The sequence below is a fragment of the Cavia porcellus genome, unplaced genomic scaffold (genome assembly GCF_034190915.1).
Source record: "Cavia porcellus strain 051 isolate PalLab524CR breed Dunkin Hartley unplaced genomic scaffold, mCavPor4.1 scaffold_2, whole genome shotgun sequence".
In the NCBI taxonomy this organism is placed as follows: Eukaryota; Metazoa; Chordata; class Mammalia; order Rodentia; family Caviidae; genus Cavia; species Cavia porcellus.
The window spans coordinates 21,420,129-21,445,251 of NW_026947485.1; the positions used below are offsets into that span (position 1 = coordinate 21,420,129).

Consider the following 25,123-nt stretch of genomic DNA (forward strand, 5'->3'; position numbering starts at 1 on the left):
AAGAATGAACTTGGTTTAAAATGTGAACTATTATTTTATGACTATCAAGTAGTTTTTCTTTTTTTCTTTTTCTTTTTTAGAGGATAAGCAAAGTTTTGCTCATGGTATCTGAATAACTATATAAAAATTTACTAAGAGTCAAAAAACTCCATCATGAGAAAAACCAGAAGTTATCTTGAACCTTTTAAGAATGTGATAAAAGATTTTGTAGATATTAAGCTAACTTACAGCAGATGTCCCATTATATAACAGATATTAAGGTAACTTATAGCAGAGTTCACACAGAAAAATTTCCTTCACAATCCTGATGGCTATACATTAAAACTCAGTATTTGATCAATGATCCTAACTATGAAAGTATAAGATACTCTTCACATGTAGTAAAATAATAGTTCTCCGAAGTTCATTTACCTCAAAGATTATAAATCTTAACAAAAAGTCAGGTACAACTGAAGCAAGAAGAGTACCTACACGAGGCTGTAAGAAAAAAATATAAACCATTCCACTTATTTGCTCTGTAAGTTAATAAAGAAAAATATTTTTGAGAAAAAGAAGAAAGGGGGAAAAACTCAGAGCACTCTGCAAGCCTTCATATAAAGAAAAACACAAAGACAAAGCAAAGCAGGCAGGCTGAATGATCAATATATGCAGAAAACAACAGTGACAAGAAAGAAAAAAGCTAAATATAAAAAGGAAAAGAGAGACAAACATGGAGTTACTCCTAAAGATCTTTGATAGAAAGTCTCTAGCTAACTAAAATATTCTAGTAACTACAACATTATACGCCTTGAGTAGAACGGTTTGCTATACTCAAAACATAAGCAGTTGTTATATAGAAACTGAAACTGTTTACATCCTTAAACACCAGTATGTAAGAACAAGTTCTATTTCTAATAACCAAGCCCTAAATCATTTTTGTACCATACTATACAGTACTATTAATATCAACAAGCCAAGTATGCACCAGGAGGGGAGGTTTTAACATTCTTTACCTTCCTGTTTCCTATAAATTAGAATTTAATAAATCATAAAACAACCTCAATTCTGATTCTCCTGAGACTTTTATATAAATTTAAAGCTATTTTCTAAAAACTTTCATCAAATTGGCAAGAATCAGTACCTTCCATGTCACCATTACACAGCAGCATTTTTAAAATAGAAGAGAAGAATATACAATAATTTTCCCTGTTGTGTACCCTAAAAGACTTAGCAGGCGCAAGAACACAGCTAGTCAAAATTGCTGATTATGACCAATTCATATTAGACAACTGTCACATCTCTTGATTTCTGCCTGATATTCAATCTAAACCTAGTTCTCAGTATTCACTTTGGGAATGCAATACATAAATCAAAAAGTCAGAAAAACAGAGCAAGTAAGGAAACAATTACATCATCTGGGCCAACAGGATTACTTTGTTCAAAATTTTAAAACATCCTCAGTGAAACAAAGACAAAATACAAAAAAACAACTTCAAACATTAAATGCTAACTTTTGAAAATATACCACTTGCTATTTATATTAATGGAAACAGAAACTTAGTATTTACTGAATATTATACACTGAGAAATACCGCACAGTATTTTGACGTGTTGCTTCTTTTAATAGTCATAAAAATCCAACAGGAAAAGTATCATCAATTTATAAATCATACAGATGAGAAAACTGAGGTTCAGAAAAGTTAGCAAACTTTGTAAAAGTCAACATGTTTACAAGTGACAAAACTTAGATTCAAATCCAAGTAATCCGACACCTCCCATCACTCTTAAACAAAAGTGTCCTTATTTTTTAAAAAATTAGGAATATTCAATTTGTGATACATAAAGATTAATACTTTTGAGTCCTAGAAAAAGATAATCTCACCGTCATATAAACTTTGCATTAGTGCCTATTATTTGTCTGAATATTGAGCTATGAGACATTAATCTAGAGGGTTTTTTGTTCATAAAATATACTCTGGGCTTACTCATTTTTCTACAGCCTTTATATATATCACTATCCATTACTTGTAAAACATATTATTTCTGTATCTTTGTTGAATTCTATCCTTCAAGTATTCTCCAACCTCCCTCCCTACCTCACCTGCACTTCAACAGGATTTGTTTTGTTTTGTTTTGTGTTTTGTCTTTGCTTTGCTTTGCCTCTTGTTTTATTTTGTTTTGCCCAGGATCTTGCTATGCAGTTTAAACTGGCCTGGAATTCAGTGATACTCTTGTCACAGTTTCCTGTGTACTAGGATTACAGGTGTGTATCACCACACCCAGCCAGAACAGTTAAATGTTAAACCTCGGTACTGTAGGAGAAAAAGATCAAATATAAAAGTAGTTGGCTATACATACTGCTGTCTGATTTAACACAAATGGTGTTTTCCAGCTGAGAAAAATTATAAGAATAGCTCTCACACTCAGGAAGGAAAATCAGAAACAAATTGTAAACATTATGGCGTATGGATAACACAAAATATCATAGAGCCATTACTGTCGAAACATCATGTAATAACAAAAATGTTAAGCTTTATTTCATATTTAACTCTTCCACTAAAATAGTACCAGTTCTTACAATTTCCAAGACTCCATATTCTCCACACACGCATGTCATCACATAGTTAACCTGAAAATAAGTCACAATACATAGAACTGCACACCTATCCTGTGCTAAATCACAAACAGGTTAAAAATAGCTTCAGGTTTTCAGGAGCAAATCAATTCAGGATTAAACAAAGCAACATCCTAGGACTCTTCAACAATGCAGGTCAAAAGCAAAGCAGGATTCACTTTAGGGTTTTTTCAGACACACAAGAATAAAAAGGTCTCTCAGGAAATTAGAGAAAATGCAGGAAGTCAACAATATTGAACTATCTAAGTTGACTTTTATGAGCCTTTCAGTAACTTCACAAGTTTATTACACAGATTATATTAAACAGTCAAAATGAACAGTGAAATTATTTTATTGAACTTTTCTGGTACATAGTATTTTGTATACAATAATTTTGAATTATAGGTAGACAAAATGACCTTAAAAGAACTACAACACTGACACTAAAGGGCACTTTATTCAAGAGGATATGGTAACATCTGTGTCCCTATAATTTCCAACTCTGAAACTCATAATCAAACTTCTCATGTATTTGTAAAATTTCAAGGTAGCAATAAAGGTCCTACAAGTAAAAACATTCAACAAGGTGCCATGAAAATCAGCATTATGGTAATATATCTAGGTCAGCTTTAAGTATATCTAGGTCAGGAATACAATTTTAAGGATTAAGTACTCATGAAATCGTAAGTATCAAATAATAAAAGACGTAAAATAAATATCTAACTGCTTGCATTTATAACTATTTATATTAAAATAACAACTCAATCAGATTTTTCCCAGTAGGAAAATTAAAACAACTATATTCCTGGGGGCTACTGATCTCAAACACACTACTCAATCATCATGACCTTACTATATAAAATGTCTAATGGAAATAAATAGCCAAATCTGTACATGTAATTGCTGTGATGGTTTAAATTTATCAGAGACAATTTTATCTTGGTAATTTTTCACTTTTACTTAAATTTTTTTGAAGGAATTACATTCATTAATTCAACAGTGAAACCTACCAAGAGCCAAGCTCTCTTACAGGCTTATCTCTTATAGGATACAGCTTTAACTTTCACCTCAGGAGCAATCTAGTAGGAAAAAAAATAAAATAAGCAAATAAATAATAATATGTGGAGGTAGAAGCAGGGGACTGATTATTACTTTTAATAGGAAACTTGGCAGTCACTTAGTAAAATTTGATAGACCATTATGACAGTTAAAACTGGACTGTCATCTTAACTGGTTTGAGAGCCACTTAGATTAGTGAAGCACTTCTGGTGTGGATGTGTGAACCAGGGAGGCCTGGCCAGTCCTTGGCCCCTCCTCTCTGGCCCTATTCTCTGTTCTGCTCTGACATAATGTTCCAGCCTTGGAGTAGCCTAGTAATGACTGAATCTTAACACCATGAGCCAAACACATCAGTCCTTCTTTAAGCTGCACTTGTCAGGTATTTTGTCCAGCAATGGGAAAGCTATCTAAGGAGACTCACAGCGTTTTCAGAAAAACACAAAACATAGCTGGGCCTGCTAGCACAAATCTGTAATGTCAGCACTCAGGAGACTGAGGCAAGAGGACTGTTACAAGTTCAACAGCAGCTTGGGCAACAAAGTGAGCCCAAGGCCAGCCTGAACTGCACAGTAAGACCATGTTGCAAAAAAGACGGAACAAAACAAAACCTTACAAAACATATGTTCACAGGGGTTGGGGATGTAGCTCAGCAGAACACTACTAGCCTAGAATGCTTGAAGACCCAGTTTGAACCCTAATACCAATAAATCAATCAATAAATAAATAAGATACATGAATTTTTTTCTGTGTACCACACAGACACACACACTCTCTCTCTCTAAATTATCTTGAAACAATTACAGGTAATAGTGATAGGTGGATTCTTCAGCTCCAAGAAGCTTGTTTTAGAGCTGTCACTCAAACTATAGTAGTTTTATCTAGAGTTGTAAAACTGATTCATACTTACCTTTTTACTTCCAATTTTTACTTCCTCTTGATTTTTTATCTTTTAGTCATATTATTTATTTTAGTCTGACCAAAGGAAGAGGAAAAAAACTTCAAGGCATCAGCTGTGATGTCCAAAGAGGCACAGAACTCAATTATACCAGACAAGATTTCTGAGGGCAAGATTTCCAGCCTGACTTACCATCCACACCAGAACTCATTAGCGTGTGCCTAATAAAGGACATGTATTCGTGTTTGTTGAACAAATTAATTCACAAAAATCAATCTCCAGTACAATTTATAACCAAAACCTTACATTATCCCAAACAACAGCTTTCTATTTTAAGAATTTACTAGGGCTGCTTAGAAAGTAATTAAAGATTTCTCACAAACATTTCAAACGTACATACATATGACTGCTCACTATTTTTTTAAAAAGTCATTTTTCAGGGGCTGGAGGTTTAGCTCAGCAGCATAAGCACCTGCCTTGCAAGCAGGCAGTCATGAGTTCAATTCCCGGTACCGATAAAAAGGAAAAAGACAAAAAAAAAGTCATTTTTCAAAACATTTTTGGCAACTTCCCTTTAAGAAATTCAGCACTCTGGAAGTCTGTCAGGAGGACTGCCAAATTTAAGCCCAGGCTAGGCAACTTAGACCCTGTTTAAAAAAATAATAAAATAAAATAAAGCACCTACAGAAGCATACTTCTAATCACAGCATTCTTGGAAGCTGGGGCAGAAGGATCCCAAGTTCAAGCACAATCTGGACAACCTAGAAACTTAGAAATTTAGTGAGACCCTGATTTAAACATTTCTAAGAATTTAAAAAATTAAAGTTAAAAAGGCTGGGGATGTAGCTCAGTATGAAGACCTAGGTTCAATCCCCCATATCACCATCAAAAAATTTTTTTTCTTTGAAATCAGTTTATCAAACACACAAGAAACAACCAATCCTCATTTACTAATGCACAATTCCTGCTCTCAGTCTATTCTTTCCATAGTCTATTCCCTGCCTTCCCTGAATTGTATCAATAGCCAGGGAATCATGTACCAAGAAGTTAGTGAGCAATAAAGCAAAATGGAGCCCAAGAGTAGAATTCATATTAGTACAAGATGTATAAAAAAAAACTAATGATTTAACTACAAATATCTGTACTACTGATACAAAGGGTCATAACTTCTGTTACCTTATTTGATCTTTATTAACACTGCGACAACAGTTAAAAAGGTACTATTATCTCAGTTTTTCACAGAAAGTAACTAATGCTTACAGAGTTCAAAGCACATCCCTAACATCCAATCATCAAACAAATGAAGTCAGGACTCACCTCTTATAATGCTTAACATATAGGTTAATTTGTGTGTTGCCTAACTACTCTAATAGTATGTTGATGGGCTTAAGTATGCACTCTACAAATCTAACCTGTTTATTCAATTTCAACCACTTAGAATTTAAAAGCTGTCTATTTAATTCAAAGTTCCTCTCCTTTCAAATATTTAAGACAATGTATTCTCAAAATTAAACTTCACTCCAAAATAGAAACATTCTATATCACTGCCAAGTGAGAAGGCAACTTCATAGTCTGTGAAACCACCAAGTTTCAATACACTATTTAGAAACCCATAATCTGAGAACTTTGCTCAGGAAGCTATAAAGTATCACTTAGCTTTGTCATCAAATGACTAGTTAGTGGAGCACTGTAAACTCTCCTGATAGAACCTATTTTCTATCCCTTTCAAAAGATTATACTCTCTGCTTCTTCATCACGACTTAGGTAAGGTAACTTGGTTGATTCCACCTAAAGCAATCTATTTCAAATATCCTCTCGTACCCTTTTACTTCTTACTGTCTAAAGAGAATTCTCTCTAGTCCATAAACTAGAAATAACACATGAGCTATATAAGCCTGCATATATCCAACAATTTGATTAAATTAAAACATAACAGCACTCTGGGAAACCTATGTACACAGTTGTTGTTTTACATTGAGATGAAAAGTAACACACTTGCAGGGACCCTATGATGCGCAAACGAATGCCTTAAATCTTTAAAGATACTCATTTTCTATTCCCACTCCCAAATTTAACCCTTTATTTCCACAAATATATGTTATAAACTTGTAGCAATTAACACTGAAACATTTTAAATCATAGATATAGTAAATGTACCGGTGTAGAAACTATCCTTCATCAATAGCTATGGCAAAATGATCATCAGATATGAAAAGACATTTCTTAAAAGAAGACTCAAATGAAAAGGTAAATGGGAAACTATTCACCATTAAGAAAATGCAAGTAAGTATCACAATGACATGTCACTTTATATATTCTAACAAATGGCTATTTTCAAAAAGATGAAAGATAACAAGTACTGGCACAGGAAGAAAGGGGAATTCTTGTGTATATTGTTGGTGGTAAGATAAAATAATAAAGTCATTATGAAAAATGACATGTTAAGTTGCTCAAAAAACTAAAAATAGAACTACCACATAATCTAGCAATCCTGAAGTGTATGTCCAAACTAAATATACCAAATGATATCTGCCTTCTTGTGTGAATTGCAGTACTGCTCCCAATATCCAAGACATGAATCAACTTAAGTGCCCATCAACAGATGAACAATTACAGAACATCTGCTATTACAAAGATGAACACCGAGGACATTATACTTAATAAAATAAAACAGGAAAACAAATGTAAATACCACATGATCTCACATGTAGAATTTAAAGAGCTGAACTCAGAGAAGTAAAGAACAGTGATTGCTGGTTGAAGCTACTGAGGAGGGAGAGGGAATTATTGGTCAAAATTACAAATTTTCCTGTAGGAAGGAAATCTTAACTGAACAAGGTGACTGCTACCAATAACAATGTACTATATATTTTAAAATACCCAAGAGTAAATTTCAAACATTGTGTCACAAAAAATAAGGTAATGGATATGTTAGTTTAAATATTCCTTCCATACTATATGTTTTAAAACATTACATTATACCTCACAAATGCATACAAATCCGATCATCAATGTAATATGTATTAATGAAAATTTTTTAAGTTCTTAGAAAATAGCAATAATTATCTTGGCTATTCAAAAGATACTACACAATGCTGTACATAGAGTGGCAAACCAGACTGATTCTATTGACTCCTTTTATAAAATGTTTTTTAATACCCGGGATTTTTAAGAGTCTACAATTTATGTTTTTTCCCAACTGTTTCATACCTGTTAACCTCAGAATTCAGAATTAGTACTAATAGCTTCAAATCAACCAATCTGAATAAAAATTTAACATAAATATAAACTATTTTTATTTAACATTCACTTAATGCCCCCCACATTTGCAATCAACTAGTAACATTTTTTTATCCACTACTTTTAAAAGCACAGGATTAGTAACAAAAAGCTAATTGTTTTTATGCAAGAATCTCCAGAGCATGCTACAGCACTAGAATCAATTCAACATATTTCCCCCCTTCTTCTATCCCTTTAGTTTATAATAAATTCTCCAACTTATAATCCCAATAGCTTTGAAATGTTAAGAAAAATTTAAAGGTAGGTTGATAAAAATTCTCTAGTGAATAGTCACTACATTCTAATGCTGAGAATTCAAACTGACTTAAAACAAATTCTCATTAATATACTGGGCCCTTAATTTTGACATAAAAAGTTATCTGGAGAAGAAGTAGAAAACATTTTTTTTTTTTTTTTTTGAGAGACAAGATTTTACTACGCAGCTCAAACAGGTCTTGAAGTCACTTTGTAGCCCAGGCTGGCCTCGAACTTGCAGCAATCCTCCTGTCTGAGTCTCTCAAGAAAAAGTAAGTAATTGTTGAGTGTACATGACAAAGATTTTGCCAAATGTTATAGAAGTCCTAATAAAAACAAAGACAGAGGAACAAAATGTTTACCTGGACATTACAGTGTGAGTGTGAGTATGCATGGGTGTGTGCACGCACACACACACATGCGTGTATCACCCTTATATGACATGTGAAAATACAAAGCAAAACAAGCACATACAACTACCATGCTTTGTCTTTATAATAGTACAAATTGAAATAAAAAAGTTAGAAATGAGAAATATATAACTGTGCCTGTCCTTTGAATTCACAATAACAATATCTTTCATTGGTTTCAAATTTCAAAGTACACATTAGATTGCTCAATTGAGTAATTGTTCCTTTTAGCTTAACTGTAATAGATAACTGGTGTGGCTTATCATTTCCCAAAAGGTGCTGAGAAAGATGCATTTTGACAATGCAAAACTGAAGTTTCATATGAATATTTATCATTGCTGTTACCATCATCTATCTCCTAGTGCTCTCACTTTGTTAAAAAAAAGTAATACCAAAAGTGGTATATTGGTGTTGGCTACAAAAAAAAGTATTACATACTAAGCCATAAAAAAGTACATTCTATTTTGAGTAAGAGGTGGTTCTAACACCTGTTACATGATTTTGAACACACCATTTTAACTTTCTCAATGTTTTCTCACCTAGTGTGAGTGCAGATCATATCACCTACTCTAATGCTGATATAAAGAAACAGTTTCACAGTAGGATTCACCACTTTTTGAGCACAGAAAATGCATCCTGAATATGACTAACACAGACACGGCTATCTTTCATACAGCAGCTCACAAATTAAATCACAGTTCCTAAAACCTGAAGATCTAAATAAGCACTTACAGATGCACTAAAAGAAGTACCATGCTACTAATTTTTTTATAAGCAATATTTAGCAAAATTTTTTTATCTAAAATATTTCAGGTCTATTTGCATGGTTTAGAAGCCTTGTTTAAAAGAAAAAGATAAACCCTAAGGTGAGGAAAAAAGTCTTTTTCAAGTACTGACAATTTCTCAGTATTTCAACAATGGACAATATTCAGACAAGCAAATTGTATTTTTAAATCTATCAGAAGAAGTGAATACTAATCATTGAAAAGTAGCTGAGAAAAATGGTCAATCTTCTGCACTGAAAAAGGATGAGACTACAGTTTCAACTCTGTTATTAATGATTGACCTTGGACAAGTCCCCAGTTCCTTCGATAAAACAACTACTCAAAATCAGAGACGCTAATCCAAGTACAATTTAATCTGGGCCTGACTTTGCAGCAGGAACAGAACGTCAACAACCAAGGTAGAAATGCTGGTTCTATCAATTTCTAACATCTAGGAAGTATACCCACAAAACACCGAAGTGCTGCTTGCTTACTGTCATTATTTACTTCTGCTTAAAATATTTCACTTAAACACAAAATTATATTAAAAAATAAAAGCTTGGAAAGTTCAGTCTTTCCAAATTAAGACACGAGCATTTTACTAGATAGTACTTTCATTTGAAAGTATTAATATCCCTTAAACTTTAAGCCAAGTTTTACCAAAGATCATCTCATAAAATATTATACATTACAGACACCATTAAAAACTTGCAAGACTTGCCTGATGTACCTGGCAAAAGGTTACACTTAAGGTAAATATGGAATTTCTGCTAAGTGTGTTTTAGATCACTACTAATGACCAACAGAAACATATGATTATAGTCATAGTCTCTGTCAATGAAATTAACTCCAGGAATGAAGTGTGTAGAATGTGGAAATTTAAAGTGAACGTCTAACTGCTCCAATTAAGTAGTGAGAATTACAATCAATCAATCAATAAGGGTTCATTGGACACATCTGTCCACACGTTAAGCGCAAACACCAAGGTATGGAAGTTTCTCACAGTTAAGTTCCAAGGTCTCAGAAAGTTCAGCAAGCAATTTGTCAACCTTTTTTACACAATACAAGCCACTCATCTACAAATACTTTATTTCCTTTTTTGATACATGAGGACTACTTCCTACTGTCCATTAAAATTGTTTCCTATCTCCAGTTCAGCCCACGAAGATGCCCAAGCCTGTCCCTGACATCAAGATCTTCACAATACTTACAGTGAAAAGCCTCTAAGAAAGCATTTTATCAAATTCCCAAGCTGCAGTGTCTTTACATTCGACGATCCCCGCACCTGCATATACCACTATACTTATCCGCGCTAACTTTCGATCAAGTACCCAGTTACTGCAACTTAGTTCTTCCCCTTACATTACTGCTAGTAAAGGCAAATTACTTCTTCAAAAAGTGTATTTCTTGCAATGGACAGTAGGCACTAGAAAGGGAAACTGACTGGCTCATCATTGTTGCCCTACTTCCATTTCAGGTCCAAGGAGAAAACTGTTCCACAGAGAGTAGCAAAGGGGCCAAACGCAAATCAAGACGGTAGATGCTAAACCAAACTTTGCAATTAGCAACGATGTAAGCCAAAGGTGACAGGACGTGGGGGAGGGGAATAACACCGAGCTATGCAAAGGAAGCCTCAGGAAAAAGGTCCACTCCATGAAGCCGTGATAGGATTTGAAAACAAACCGGTCTGGCCGAGCCACCAACCCTGGAGGCTGACCGAGCCAGGAGGGGCAGGGCCCTGGAGCCAGAGAAGTGAGACCTCCGGCAAAGCACAGAAGTACAGCAATGGGCAGCCAGGCAGAGGGGCAGCGCTGCCACAAAGCTGAGCGAAAAGGGACACCGGAAGGACCGATGACTTGGGAGGCACCGAGAGCAGGCGGAGCCCAGCGCCAGGGGTGTCTGGCGAGTGGCAACTGCGAAAGATGAGGCACGGGAGCCGGAGGTGATGGGACTCTGTTGAGTCAGCACAGCTCCGACTCCGGGAGCACTTGTAGGATCCCTGCAGCTCCTCGGGGCCTGCAACCCGCAGCGCAGAGACGAACCCACCGGCCCAAGAGACGGTGGTCTCTGACAGGCTGGCGCCGGCCCCTTCCCCATTTCACAGGTAAACACTGGCCGCCGTCGCCGCTTACCTCTGTTAACATTATTACACCCCGGGGAAGTGAGGTCCTCCCTAGCCTCGCCGCATGGCAACAGCCGTAGCAGCAGCGAAAACTGCCCGGGCCGCCGCCAACGGCGGCAACTGCTCCTTCAGTTTCCTCCCGGGCGGCGGCTTTACTCGGCTTCTCTGGCTTCCCCCCGGCCCGGCTGCTCGCGACGGACGCGCCGCCATCTTGGAAGAGCGACGTCCGCGTCCCCCCGCGACGTGCGCTCCCATTGGCCAGCGCGGAAGCCACTGGAGTCTCGTGACCGTCTCCATAGCGCCGGCGCGCGGAGCGGCCAAGGCGTGCACTGGACGCCGCGGGCGAGAGCCCGGGGGCTGGGCGCTCGGGCCAAGTAGGAATCCTTGGCCACTGGGACGAACTCAGGCACAGAGATCGCGCAGGGTCCGACGCACGGTGCTGCGCCGGTCGCTTGTCCTCCCATAGCTGGGTTTGGCTCGCCCTGGGGAGGAGCGACCGTGGGAGACGCCGACCCTTGGACTGGTGGCGCTGCAAACCTCGGGCGTCTTGGGAAAGAGGAAGCACATTTCCTGTACGGAAAACTTCCATCCCGAGGCGACCGGAGAGCACGCGAGGGTAGTCGGCTTCCTTCCCCGCCTGGGCTCCAGGGGTGATCTGAGACTGCTCCTCCCCCAGTGCTTCGGTCCGAAACTTTGACCGAAACTTTCCTTTGTCTCTACCAATCCTCAGTGAGTTATCTGCAGGGGTGCGCGACAGGTTGTAGATGCGATATGGGCGGATCGGCTTTACCCTGATCCTGGCCCTGTGAGCGCGGACCGCTGCTCAGGAGGTGGTTCACCGGCAATAGCGCAATAATAACCACAAGGACTAAGCTTTGCTCCAGGTAACAGACCTGTAAAATAAACCAGTGCAGATTTTGCTTTTTAACTGCTGACTCTGGCTTTTATTTTAAGTGTGTTTGCGTATCACACTGAGCAAATTTCAGCAGATAATTGTAAATAGTTCCTCCTTAAATGGGTCCTTACTGGAACTCTTAAGTGAATACAAACCCCTGAGACTGACACATTCCCATTCTATCACGAGATGTGTTACAGCTTGAGGAATTAGAGGCACTCGTCTTCTTTCTGAATCGGAAAGTACCCTAGTTCATCCATCGACCTGTCAAATTACACCTTGTTTTATGTTAGAACCCAGTTTCCAAAGAAATTGAAAAGTAAATTTGCAGACAGAATAAGCAAAATGCTTTCATCTCGTTCTTACAAAAGATACAAAAGGGTTTTTGGAAAGTTTAAGATCAGTAATTTCTCCATCCCCCTTACTGGAATCTTTTTCCCTATACAAAACCACTACTGTGTTAACTGTGATTTATATATTACGTTACTGTTAAATTCTCAAAACAGAGTAAAAGCATTACAAACCTATATTACCTATACTGTGTGTCCCCATCAGGAAGACAAAAGGGTTCATTTCAGCAGTTCTGTCCAGATTAAAGAAAAATTGTGGCTTTTGTAACCTTTCAATTAATTGTAGCAAACCACATTAGGACCTGCAAAACTGTCACCTCTAACACAATAAATATATTACTGGTTTTGCATGACCAGGCCATAAATAGGAAATAAGATTGGAAAATACAACCTAGACTGAGGCATGAAGATAAACCAAGAGATACTGGAGACAAAGGACCTGGAAAAAGATACTGTTCCAACCTGTAAATAAAACAGAGAAGTTCATTAATATTTAAGTTACCAGCTAGTGAACTAAAACTGTAATTTAGATGTCTGGCCTGAGTATTCAATTTTATTTTCTGCATCTTTTTTCTTTTCCAGAAGCAAGAGATTTTTCACCTATTTTAAGGGGGTACATTAGACAACTTTAGGTTTGAACCAACCTGTGATACAACATGGAAATAGTTTCAATAATGAAAAACTTGTTTGGTTTCAGTAATGAAAAACTTGTCTCTAGACTTAGGAACAAGCCAAAATTGCTAACTTTCCCACTAGCTTCCTAATTTTCTCAGCCAGAGTCCTTTATTCCACCTGTAAGTCCCAGGGTAGCAGACTTCCTCCACTCCACCTCCCTGACCTTATTTCTCTTAAATAATTTGTTCCAGCTAACCAGCCCTGCTCACTGTCCCTATAAAAACGCATCCTATCGCTCTGGTGCGTTTGCCCTATCTGGAAGGATCTTGCCACCAAATATCTGTAGGAAGCCTAGTCTAACTATGTTATTTAACATGTCACACCTCCCCCCTAGCATCTTCCCATCTTTGCTTCAGACTTTTTCCTAATACTTACACCTTCTAACATAATGAACTTCTTTTTCTTATCTGTCTTCTGCTGGAATATAAGCTCCAGTTAAAACTATACTAATTTAAAGCCATTAAGTCAAACCCAGTGGTGCATGCCGGTAATCCTAGCAGTAAGAAGCGGATCATGAATTTAAGGCTAGCCTGAGCTACAAATTGAGACTGTGTCTTTAAGAAAAAAAAAAAGAAAAGAAAAGAATCCTTTGTGTTGAAAGATTAAATTGCTTAAAACTTGGACATCCTGTGTTCTTATCTTGAAATTACAGGAACATCACTTCTACTGCCACAACAATGCTACAAAGTTTATGACAGCATTGCCTTCTTCTTCACCTCTGCAAATCCATGTCAGACATGAATCAAAATTAATTTGCTAACAAGGGAAGCAAAGTGAGTAATGTGCACTATTTCAGAGAGTTAAGAAAATTGAGTTAGATAGTTGGAATGTAGAATGCTTACAGCAACATCTTTTAAAAAACAAAAATAAGCACCTAATTTGTTACTGATTGCAGTTCCACCTCATGTGATCTTAAAAACATCCTATTCATATCAGCTGTTAAAAAGGAAACCTGGAACAAGACAATCTGAGATGCTGGGCCCCTTGGTTATCAATAAGAAATTTAAAACAAAACAAGCTATGTTAAGCGCATGATAAGAATACATCTGTGGCTGTTACTGCAGAAGGCTTGACTCGCCAACAACAGTGTCCAATCAGTCTGACTGACACAGGAAGTAAAAAAGAGGTAAGAAGCAAAAATAAAATGTGAAATGTTTTCAAACAAGCCACTGCTAATAATTTTTAGTCCTTCAAGTGAAGATTATGAATATCCAAGTTGTCTACTTTTTTTAGTTTTGAAACAAAAGGAATTATTTCTCCCACATGTTCAAGTTGTCACAAATTGGCTCTAATTCATTTCTGAGAAACTGAAAAAGTATGGCCTTAACTCCCCAAATTGCATCTGTCAAACAGTTGTGGTATTTAAATCTTTTGATATAGACCATTTTAATTCTATTTTTAATTGACATAATTATACAATTCAAACTGTATAATCCAGTTTAAAAAATCAGCATATTTAGCCGGGCATGATGGCTCATGTCTGTAATCCCAGCACTCAGGAGGCTGAGGTGGGAGGATCGTTTGAGTTCAAGCCCAACCTGGGCTACAAAGTGAGTTCAAGGCCAGCCTGAACTGCATAGAGACCCTGTCTCAAAAAGATTTTTTTAAAAAAGGCACATTTATCACCCCACACATTGTCCCTACTTTGCAGTGAAACATTCAAAATCTTCTAGTTAATTTGAAGCATATACATTTTTAAAATTAACCCACTTTATTAACTCCAGTGTCTTCATAATAGAAAATTATTAATGTCATCTACCACCTCTACTGAACATTGAATACTAGTATACATTCATTAACAAGGTTTAGGGTTAAAGGCCACAAATTCATATTGAAATAATGCACTAGCAATAGCGGAGTCATAATCTAAGAACAGACAACACCAAGATATTCCCAATTTTATATCTTAGTAGTGCAATAGTATGCACACATCTCAGGGCATTTAAGGATTTCTAGTTTAGCTTCAAATAACCCCAAAAGAGCTTCATTTCTTGTGGGATGATTTCTGAGGAACTATTAAGTCACAGAAGACCAATAGACAAACAAATAATACTGTATGTGACTGCTAACAGCAGATGCAGTCTTAAAATAATAATGTTCACAAGTCGCCCCAATAATCTACAATAATTCAACTATCTAAATAAGACTATATTATGAACATAGGAAAGTTTGTGGTATATTTTAGATGTATTACTACGTCAATAGTTTTCAAAAGAAATACTATTAAATTATAAAAATTAGATCTAGTCGTTTTCAAACATTTAATTCTTAATTATGGATACTATTCTTCAATTATGGGTAGCAATTGTAGCAGATATTTTGTGTGTGTTTAATATATTTAAAAGGCCACTGCTAAGCTGGGCATGGTGGCTCACGCTTATAATCCCAGCACTCGGGAGGCTGAGGCAGGAGGATCTCATTTCGAGTTCGAGACCAGCCTGGGCTACAAAGTGAGCTTAAGGCCAGCCTGAACTGCAAAGCGAGACCCCATTTCAAAAAAAAGGCCATTGCTGTAGATTTTATTATCCGTAGAGGTTAGGTATCATTGCTTTTGTTTGTTTGTTGTGTTCTTTTTGTAGTACTGGGGCTGAACCGATGGCCTCATGCTCGCTTAGCAAGTGCTGTACCATTGAGCTAAGTCCCCAGCCTTTTTTTTTAAATTTATTTTGAAAAGAGGTCTCACTAAGTTGTCCAAAATGCCCTCAAACTTGGGATCCTCTTGCTTCACCTTCCAGAGTAACTGGGTTTGCAGGTTTGTGCCACCACACCTGGCCATCTATCACTGTTGATGTTGACCTTTCGTCATCTGACTGTGGTGGTGTTTATCAAGTTTCGCAACTGTAATATTCTTTTTCCCAACTTTTCATAAAATACTCCATGGAAGAAAGTCACTATGTGCAGCCCCCAAGTAGAGAATGGGAATTTATGCTGCTCTCCAGGATAGAATATATAAATAAATAACTTGAAGTTAGTTTGCATAGGAGGTGTCTCTTTGCCATTTTTATTATTTAGTAATTATTTAAGAGTATGAACCCATAAGTATTTTCTACATTGGGTTATAACCCAATATTAGTTTGGTTATTTTGTTGTTTAACTTGTCCCAGCTTTGGTCACTGGCACTCTTTCAGTTTTTCTATGTCCCTTTAATATACTCCCTTCAGTGTGGGATGGTTTTTTTGTTTCTGTTTTTGAGCCTTTCTTTCCTTCTGCTAATACAAGATACTCCCAGTTTGTCATGCCTGAGACTTAAACTCAGCCATTTCTCTAGGAAACCTTGGTTCCTTTTATTGGAGATTGGGATTAGCAACCAAGATATAGGACCAAAAAGTGCTATCTGCTGTTTGGGGTATCATTTCTTTGACACCTTTGCAGCAAAGATGCATACTAATCCATGTATAGACGTCTATTTGTAAATATTTCCATATGTAACCATTTTTATGTATATTAAGTTGAGCGTGAGTTCAGAATGCTTTCTCCAACTCTAATCCATTATCTGGTTCCTGCCATCTACAGTACTTCAGTGTTCATTTTTTAGCATACATGTACAGCAGAATCAGAATTGCTAGCCTATATCCTTTATCCTCTTGGAAAACAAACCTTTCAACCTTAGTATAGTGTCTATATGTAGTTTATTTTGCCTTTCCTCTAAAAGACAATCATTTGCAAAGTTACTTAGTTTAGGACTTGTTCCACCAACTCCTTCAATATAAAAGATTCTCTTGTTGAAGTCTACATTCTTTTGATAAGAGGTGCCTATCTTCTAAATTACTTGATTTTTTTTGCTTGCATATGTTGTATCACTTTGTTCTGTAAAGTTACATGAGTTTTGATAAATGCATAAGGTCATGTATCCACCAATAGAGCATCCCACAGAGTAGTTTCACAATTCTGAAACATAAAAGGAAGTACTAACAAATTTGTGTTTGTGTGTTTATCTGTGGACCCAAGAAATAATAAATTTATTTGGAGAATATGCACATATGCATGCAAACCCGTGCACATACACAAAAGAGAGAGAGATGATCAAAATAAATGGTGTTTAAATTTTTAAATAAAGTTTCTTACAGTAGAAAAAAAGTTACCATTAATCCTCAAAATATCCTTCCTTGCTTCAAACACACTTATCCTTTCATTCTTGCCATCTTTGAAGCAGTTCTGGAAATCCTCTTTAGGGAGTGTTTTTACAAGGTGCGAACAAAAATATAATTAATGCTACTGCCAAGTAACATCCAAAGGAAAAGCAGGCTGTGTGTCCTGATTTCCTTATTCACTTAATTAGTGTGTACTTACCTAAACTTATCCACTAGATCTACCACTTTGCAAGTTCTGATTCTTCCCCAAGTCAAAAGGCTAATAAAAGGGTAAATGTTTTGAATTGACCAAGAACACGGAGACAGCCACAACCCTACAACTAAAGACACTCAGAAAAGAGTGAAACTTTTTAAAAATTTAAACACTGTGTATTTTATCACATCTCATATATAAAGTGCCTAATTACCTACTATTTATTAGGTTCTTACCATGTGCCAGGGTCTAACTATTTCACAAAAATCCTAAAAAATAAGAACAGTTATTATTCTCATTTTACAAATTAGGAAATTGAGGACTAAAGAGCTAAATTTTGTATGGATAGTAGAACAACCAATTTTTAAAAAGCATTATAAACTATATACATGTATATGTATATGTAAATGTAGAGCTGTATAATTCAATATTATATGTATATACTCCATCTTAAGTATATTAAGCTAATTTTAAAAAACATTTTCAACCATCTTTGTCCTCAATTTTACATGTAATAACTGTTATACTTAGCCTTTGATTTCCTGTTTTTATTTTCAGACAAAGGAGGAAATAAGAAAAGGAATCAGTACCCACAGATGAAGCCCAGCGCATCTCTGTAGTTAAGCTTTGTCTCAGCTAGTTCCATTTTTTAAAGAGTGAAATCAGTTTCCCTTACTGTAAAGTGAAGAGGTTGAAACATATAGTTAGATTAACACTAATATACTGTCTACCTTAATAGAGTAGGTTGTTATTTTAATCATTAGACAATGCCCCATGGCTGGAAATCAAATGCTTCTTAAGGTTTCTTTCTATTTTAAAATTGTGACACTTAACGATAACAAGTAAGTTACAGTTCATTTTTCTATCACTTTAGTTCAACAAGCATTTTCATCACCACCTTTTACAAAAACCTTGCTACAGAAAAATGTGACATAGACTGCTGTGAACTGTTTTGCGTATGATAATGAACTCCTTGAGTTATCACCTTTGCACTAAAAATGAGACACCTCCTACCTTATAATGACCATATGTGCAAATATCCATGAACAGAAAAATCAGCAGAAATGTCAAGAAAAGATCTGGTGTGTAAAACAAAGCAAATAATCAAATAAAAGGCGTGTAAAAGCAGGCCCGCCATTCCTGCAATCTGTAAGGCACTCACCTACTTTGGATGGATAAGTTTATGCCCTGTCTCCTTCACTAAATCAGCAAACTGCTGAGGGCTTCACGTTTTATTTTTAAAAATAGATGTCCTTTTCGGGTTTTCCTGTTGCTGGGGAAGTGTTCTTTCTGTTGCTAACAGAGAGCTAAATGTTCTGCTTTGAATGGAACTTGTTTTTATTGGGAGGAGTGACAAAGGATGAATGAAGGAACACATTTTTATGTGTTTTTATAACGGAGATGTCTGCCTTCCAGACAGAGGTGTACAACTGGCTTTTTACCAGAGAATCCTTTTAATAGAATCATAGAATTTACTCATTTGTTTACACATTTTTTATTCATTTAGCCTTAAATAACTATTCAAATGTAAAGATCACAGGGCATAGATAAATACTTCATATCAGAAATATTTATTATTATTAACATCTAGTGAATACGGAGTCTGAAGAAGATTCTTACATTCTTTAGGTTTTTTATCTGATGTAGTTAGCCTTAGAATGGAAGAAATTGATGAGCTCTGGCTTGCCCTTCAAATATTATGGTCACAAAATTAAAATATAAGCCACCTTGCTCTTCATCTATTATTACAGATTATTGTGTTCTCTATTTATGGGAGGAAATGTATGCAGAAATATCACAGAAAGCATGTTAGAAAATACTACTTTGAAATATACTTTAAAGATGTGAAGAAAATGGCCATTCACTCTTTTAAGATAGGAATTATAGAATTATTTTTAAATGTAGTTTTCTTGCTCTGAAATTAAGTACTGTATTATTAAGGCCTTATTGTGTGATAGTACTCTGTGAAAGACTGTTGATTTCTTAATCAGGAACCTTAACTTTGTGTCTAATCCTCTGAGTGAGCTTTACAGTTATGCTAGAAATTTTAGTTACACTGAAACTCATACTATGAAAATATAATTAAGTTTCCATCTTCCAAATTTTATTTCTGTCTATGGAAGCAAGTTGTTGTCAATCTGTGAGCACTGGGGGCTGGAGATTCAGCTCAGCGGCACAAGGGACTGCCTGGCAAGCGATGTAGCAGGGTCATGAGTTTGATCCCCGGTATCAAGAAAGAAAAAAATCTGTGAGCACTGGTTTATGAGGAAGAAGGAGTTTCATAATAGCATACTAAATCACTCTGTGGTGTGTCAATGCTGTGTGTTCTCCTAATCATTTCATTTTCCTCCTGGACACTGAAGGAGATTGCGTCTCTTACTGATCTATGTAGCCGGTATAACTGAGTCAGATCAGTGCAAAGTAGCATTTCTCGTCTTTTTGTCTTCCCAAATGTTCTTAGATGCCACAAGTTGAGATAACAGACACTCAAGAGGAAAACCCATCCGGGAAAATAATCTGTGGATTTTGCACTGGGTGACAATTTTCTTATGGGTGGGGAGGAGTTTTTACAGCTAGAAATACAAGCCTGAATTAAAACACTCTCTAAATCTATTTACTAAAAGTAGAAAGTGTCCAACCTAAGGAATGCTTATCCGCTTCTCCACCACACCCCCAATGTTGGAACTCTTTTAAGAATTACTTACACATACCTCAGATAGATACTCTGTGTAGTTCTGTAAGGAGAACAACTTTAATAAATCATATCCTTGGTGTTACAGGTTATGCACACACCAGAAAAATAAAGATGGGGGTTAAGAGGTGATCTTGAATTAATGGAATAGGAATATTCATGAATAGAAGACAGATTTGGATCAAACTGAGAGCCATTGTTTTGAAAAGCAGGAGAATTTTTCTAGAGAGCTCTAATAGCTACTGCACAAGGATGAGGCCAAATTGAGAACTAAGGAAGGGCATATTCTTGGGTTTTTGGCTCAAGAATGCATCAAATAATGTTTAGTCATCCACCAGGGGCAAGTTATGCCCTGGGAATATCTTACCGGTGCGCCTCACCTCTGACATAGAAACTCCTACAGTGAACACTTCACCTTACTGAACAAAGAAACTAATGTTCATTAAATGTGTCCCCTCTCTGCCAACTGTGTTACGTGTCTTGTCACTTTTACACTTCATGTGTAAGAATTGCTGGCCTCATTTTGTTAAATGAAGAAATGGAAACTCAGAAGATAACTTGCCTAAGACTCCTCTATTAATAAATGGCAAATCAATTTCAAGGTAAGCTCTTTTGACTAAAAATTCATTCCTCTTTCTACCTTATTTCTCAGGAGGTCATTCTCTGTTCTAGAAGTTAATATACCTTTTGAATTGCTAACAAATACTTGTCGTTCCTGCCCCAGGTAATTCATGCTTTTTACAGTGCATGTCACATGAGGATCTCTTGAAATTATTTTGTGATGATTTGTTTTTCCAGTTTAACCACTTTTTCACTCTCATATATGAAGAGATAAGAATATGGCCCAGTAGAATTTTATCTAATAACCTTTGCTAACTTGTAGAAATCTAACCATAGTTTTATAGTAATGTAAAAAAATGTTATCTCTCCTAATTATAAAATGCTAACGTCACATATTTATTTACCTTTTCTCATTGGCTGACATGACATGATACATTCAGTTAATCTCACAAAGTCCTCCCAAGGCCTTCTTATGTTTGACATCAATATGACCCATATGTCTATCTCATAAGCCTCTGCCTCATGCTATGACTCTACCTAAGGGATTCAAGTTCAGATTGTTCATTTTGCCCCTCTTTCCAAATGAGATGCCAGACTTGAGCTACATCAGTTCTGTTCTCCTTCACTTTTCTCCTCCAGGAACCTATGCTTTTCTGATTTTCTGAACCATTTTGGTCTCCCTGACCTCATCTGTTTCTGACATTGGTAACCCTATTAATGATCAACCCAGTTCTTTCTTCTTAGCCTAGTTGCTAGTTCCCAAACCACCATGGATGGACTCAGGCTGCTTCTGAGTCCCATTAGAGCAGAGAAGGATGACCCGGTGATCTGGCACTGCCAGAATGAACAAATCAAAAGACAACTATACAGTCACTCATCAAGGACCCTGTTTTGTCATAGCACATAGCCATTTTTGAACTGTTAAGTCCAATGTCAATTTGCAAATTTTTCCATTTTTAACATCCCTGAATCCCAGAATACTAACATAAATTTATGTTCAGCCATGTCTGATGATTTTTTTCCTAAACTCTAAATTATCTTTCGCTCACTAGCTTCATTATCACTTTTCTTTTTAAACAATTCCTTAGAAATATTTTGATATATTGTATCCCACATAATTGTACAGTTTTGTCTGTTAAATTTGAAAATATTTTAATGGTGAGAAAGCTGGTAGGGTTTTACAATGGCCCAGTGTTTAAGAGCAACAAATCTGTGCCCAAAATAACATCAGAGGTAAAATAATTACTAAATGACACACTTACTATCCAGTTTCCAACTTAATTTACTCAGCAATCACTCTCATTTATCCATTTCCTTTGCTGCTTAAAGCACCTAAGAATTTGTGTTGCAGGAAAGCCACCAAGAAGACACATTTATATTCAATGCTAAACGTGAGAACACGAAAATAGAAAATCAAGTGTCTCTCACTACTAGTTTGCTTTCTGAGCAAAGTCACATTCACTAAAAAATGACAGTATATTAGAGACAAATAACATTTTCCTAATTTTCACTGTGACACATTGTCTAGTATGGTTTTTTACAAGATTATTAGTGTTAAAAAGATTGTGATGTAGTTCATAATATGAAGAAGTAGAAGTCAGTTTTTAATTATGCACCCCAAGGAAAAAGTAGAAAATGATTTCAAAGACTCTGCATCTCCTTTCTTCTCTAGCTAAACTATAAAGTATGGAAATTACACTTTTGTAAATGTGATATAATAACTTCTCATTCATTTGCACCAATAAAAGAGAAAATGTATTTGGTAGAATCCAAAATTGTGAATAATCTAAGGACCTTTCAAACCATAAAGTAGAATCATTCAATTCTGAGTATATTTGACATGAGATATCCACCTAAATACAGTTTTAAATTATATTATATCAGATAAAGCACAGTGACGCCAAAGCAGACCCTTGAGTCTATGTGTCAGCTCTCTAAGTTATTAAAGATGACTTCAAATTGCTATTTCCTCACTAACCTTTGTTTTATTGAAACCAGACAAACCATCCACTGGAACTGGTTTAGACTGGCTCACTAGGGTAACTATTAAAAATTTTAGACTCCACTAGATGATTTTCCAACACAACAATCATGAAGAAGTACAAATACTTACAATTAGACAAGTTATATATAAGTAATATAGAATTCAAAAATTCTTCTAATTTTTGCCATCATACATGGCTATAAAGTCATTTACAATCCTACTGTAGAATGCAGTGCAGGTGCACATCATTTCCAATTCTATGTTCAGTGCATCCCTGCTGGTAGCAAAAATCCAGCTGCTTTTGGTAGTATTTACACCACAGCAATTGGCAAACACCACAAAGGAAGATTTTAATTACCATTTGGTTGATTTTCTAGTCAAGAAAGTGATCAAGAAAATACATAGTAAAATTTAAAGATATCATGACTAGCTTTTACTTTCTGAATAATCCAAAACATTAAATACCCATTAAGTGTTTGAAAACTATTATTTATAAGCAAAAACACTGCTCACACCATTGACAAATAAATAGGTTTGCTTGTCAATTTAACTATAGTTTAATGAGAAGTTAAAAATTCACCAAAAGTCAGCAAAACTTTAGAAAGAAATCAACATAGCCTAAGGAAATTATACACATAATGCATGTTGAGTTATTTTTATAATTGTATGCCACTTATTCTTTATATCAATAAACTATATTTTAAATGCTTATAATACATATAAATATGAGCACACATCATTCTTATGGACTAGCCAACTTACCAGCACAGCACTGCAGACACCTCTCATTCCTTCACACAGCCTCAGTTTATCCATTCGTTGTCAATTTATTCCTCTGCCTTTCACTCTCATCTTTGTTTGGTTAGAACTTGGAACAGTAGCTTTGCTATCTTAGCAGAAGATGACAAGTATCAGTTATAGGTTTGTTCCATCTTCTTTCTTCTAGTTATGGACTTTGTCTCCCTTAAATTTTGCCACAGAGCATGAAATAAAACTCAGATATGATTAATGAGAGCAACTGTGATGGCAAGTGACCTATGCACAGATAGAATCCATCTCTATTTGATAGAAGGATGCTCAGGAAAACTGTTTCTCCTGATATTGCAGAACCAAATCTGCTGGCAGGTATGTTCTCTACCAGGTGAAGAAAGCATCACTGCAGGAGAAAATGAGATTACTATGCCAAGAAAAGGGAAGAAAAGCAGAAACGTGCCGCAGAGAGCCCCTCCTGGTGGTGTTGAATTTCCAGATCCAGTTTTTTCTATAGTCATGAGCTGAGTTTACTATCTTCCTAGGCATAAGGGGCCATCTTTGCTTTAAAAGACATGTATTGGCATTTTTTATTTGCAACATTAAAGTCTTGACTAATGCAAAACCCTATGCGGTTAATAGATAGGCTTCAGGGGCTGGGGATTTAGCTCAGCGGCATAAGCACCTGCCTTGCAAGCAGGCAGTCGTGGGTTCGATCCCCAGTACCGATAAAAAGAAAAAAGACAAAAACAAAACAAAGCAAACAAACAAACAAAAAAAACCCAAATAGATAGGCTTCAGTGAGTCTATAAAGATACCAAACTGCATGCAAATTTGTGTGGTTCTGTCCAACTGTACTTCCCTCCTGAGACTATGGTTTATGGCTTTCCTCAGATTCAAAAAAAAGACCTATAAAGCTACAAAAGCAGACAAGTAATGCAAATCAAAACAACTTAAAATAAATTGCTTTCCATGTCAGAACTTGCTCACTGTATATGGCACTAATCAAGTGGTAGTTATATCACGTGAGTATGAATTTGAGTCTTTCTTTGCTTTATGTTTTTAACCTAGATTTCAAGACTTCCTAAGAGTTTTAAATCCCAAAGGCACTTAATTTTCATTTAATTTCTCCCTTGTTACTTTCTTCACATACTAGCCTATTTGTATATGTGTCATATTCTTAGCATATTTCTCAAGAGAGACTAAAATGGGAAGCACTTGTTATTCATTTGACTTAGGAAGTCACAGGGAAGATGAACACTTAATGAGAAGTTAATATCTGTATTCTATAAAAACTTTAAATTGACTTATTTATCTTTAGAAACAACTTTCAAGGAAATAATATCAGACATTAAATTCAAACTTGACAACTGTTTTTCAGGTGTTTTAAGATTACTTTCAAAAAGACTTCTAGGTGAAGAGGGCAGTGAAATTAAGTTACAGGTTGGGAAGAAACTTACTGGAAACAAATGAAAACTGGATTCAGTGTGAAAGAGAAAACAAAGAGAGACCTACCTTGTTCTCTTGTGATGTGCCAAATACTATTGTTTTCTAC

At 36.0% G+C, this 25,123-nt stretch overlaps 1 protein-coding gene across 2 annotated transcripts in view; it reads right to left on the minus strand.

Annotated features, from left to right (window-relative positions):
• Positions 1 to 12,286, minus strand: part of Snx13 (sorting nexin 13) — a 153,868-nt gene extending 141,582 nt beyond the window's left edge. Inside the window, exon 1 of one of the 2 annotated variants that reach the window (XM_063239116.1) lies at positions 11,388 to 12,286. In XM_063239116.1, the coding sequence (XP_063095186.1) occupies positions 11,388 to 11,966 (579 nt within the window). In that variant the 5' untranslated portion in view covers positions 11,967 to 12,286. The remainder of the gene's footprint in view (positions 1 to 11,387) is intronic. The other variant, XM_063239121.1, reaches the window with a different exon arrangement.
• Between the last annotated feature and the right edge of the window lie 12,837 nt (positions 12,287 to 25,123).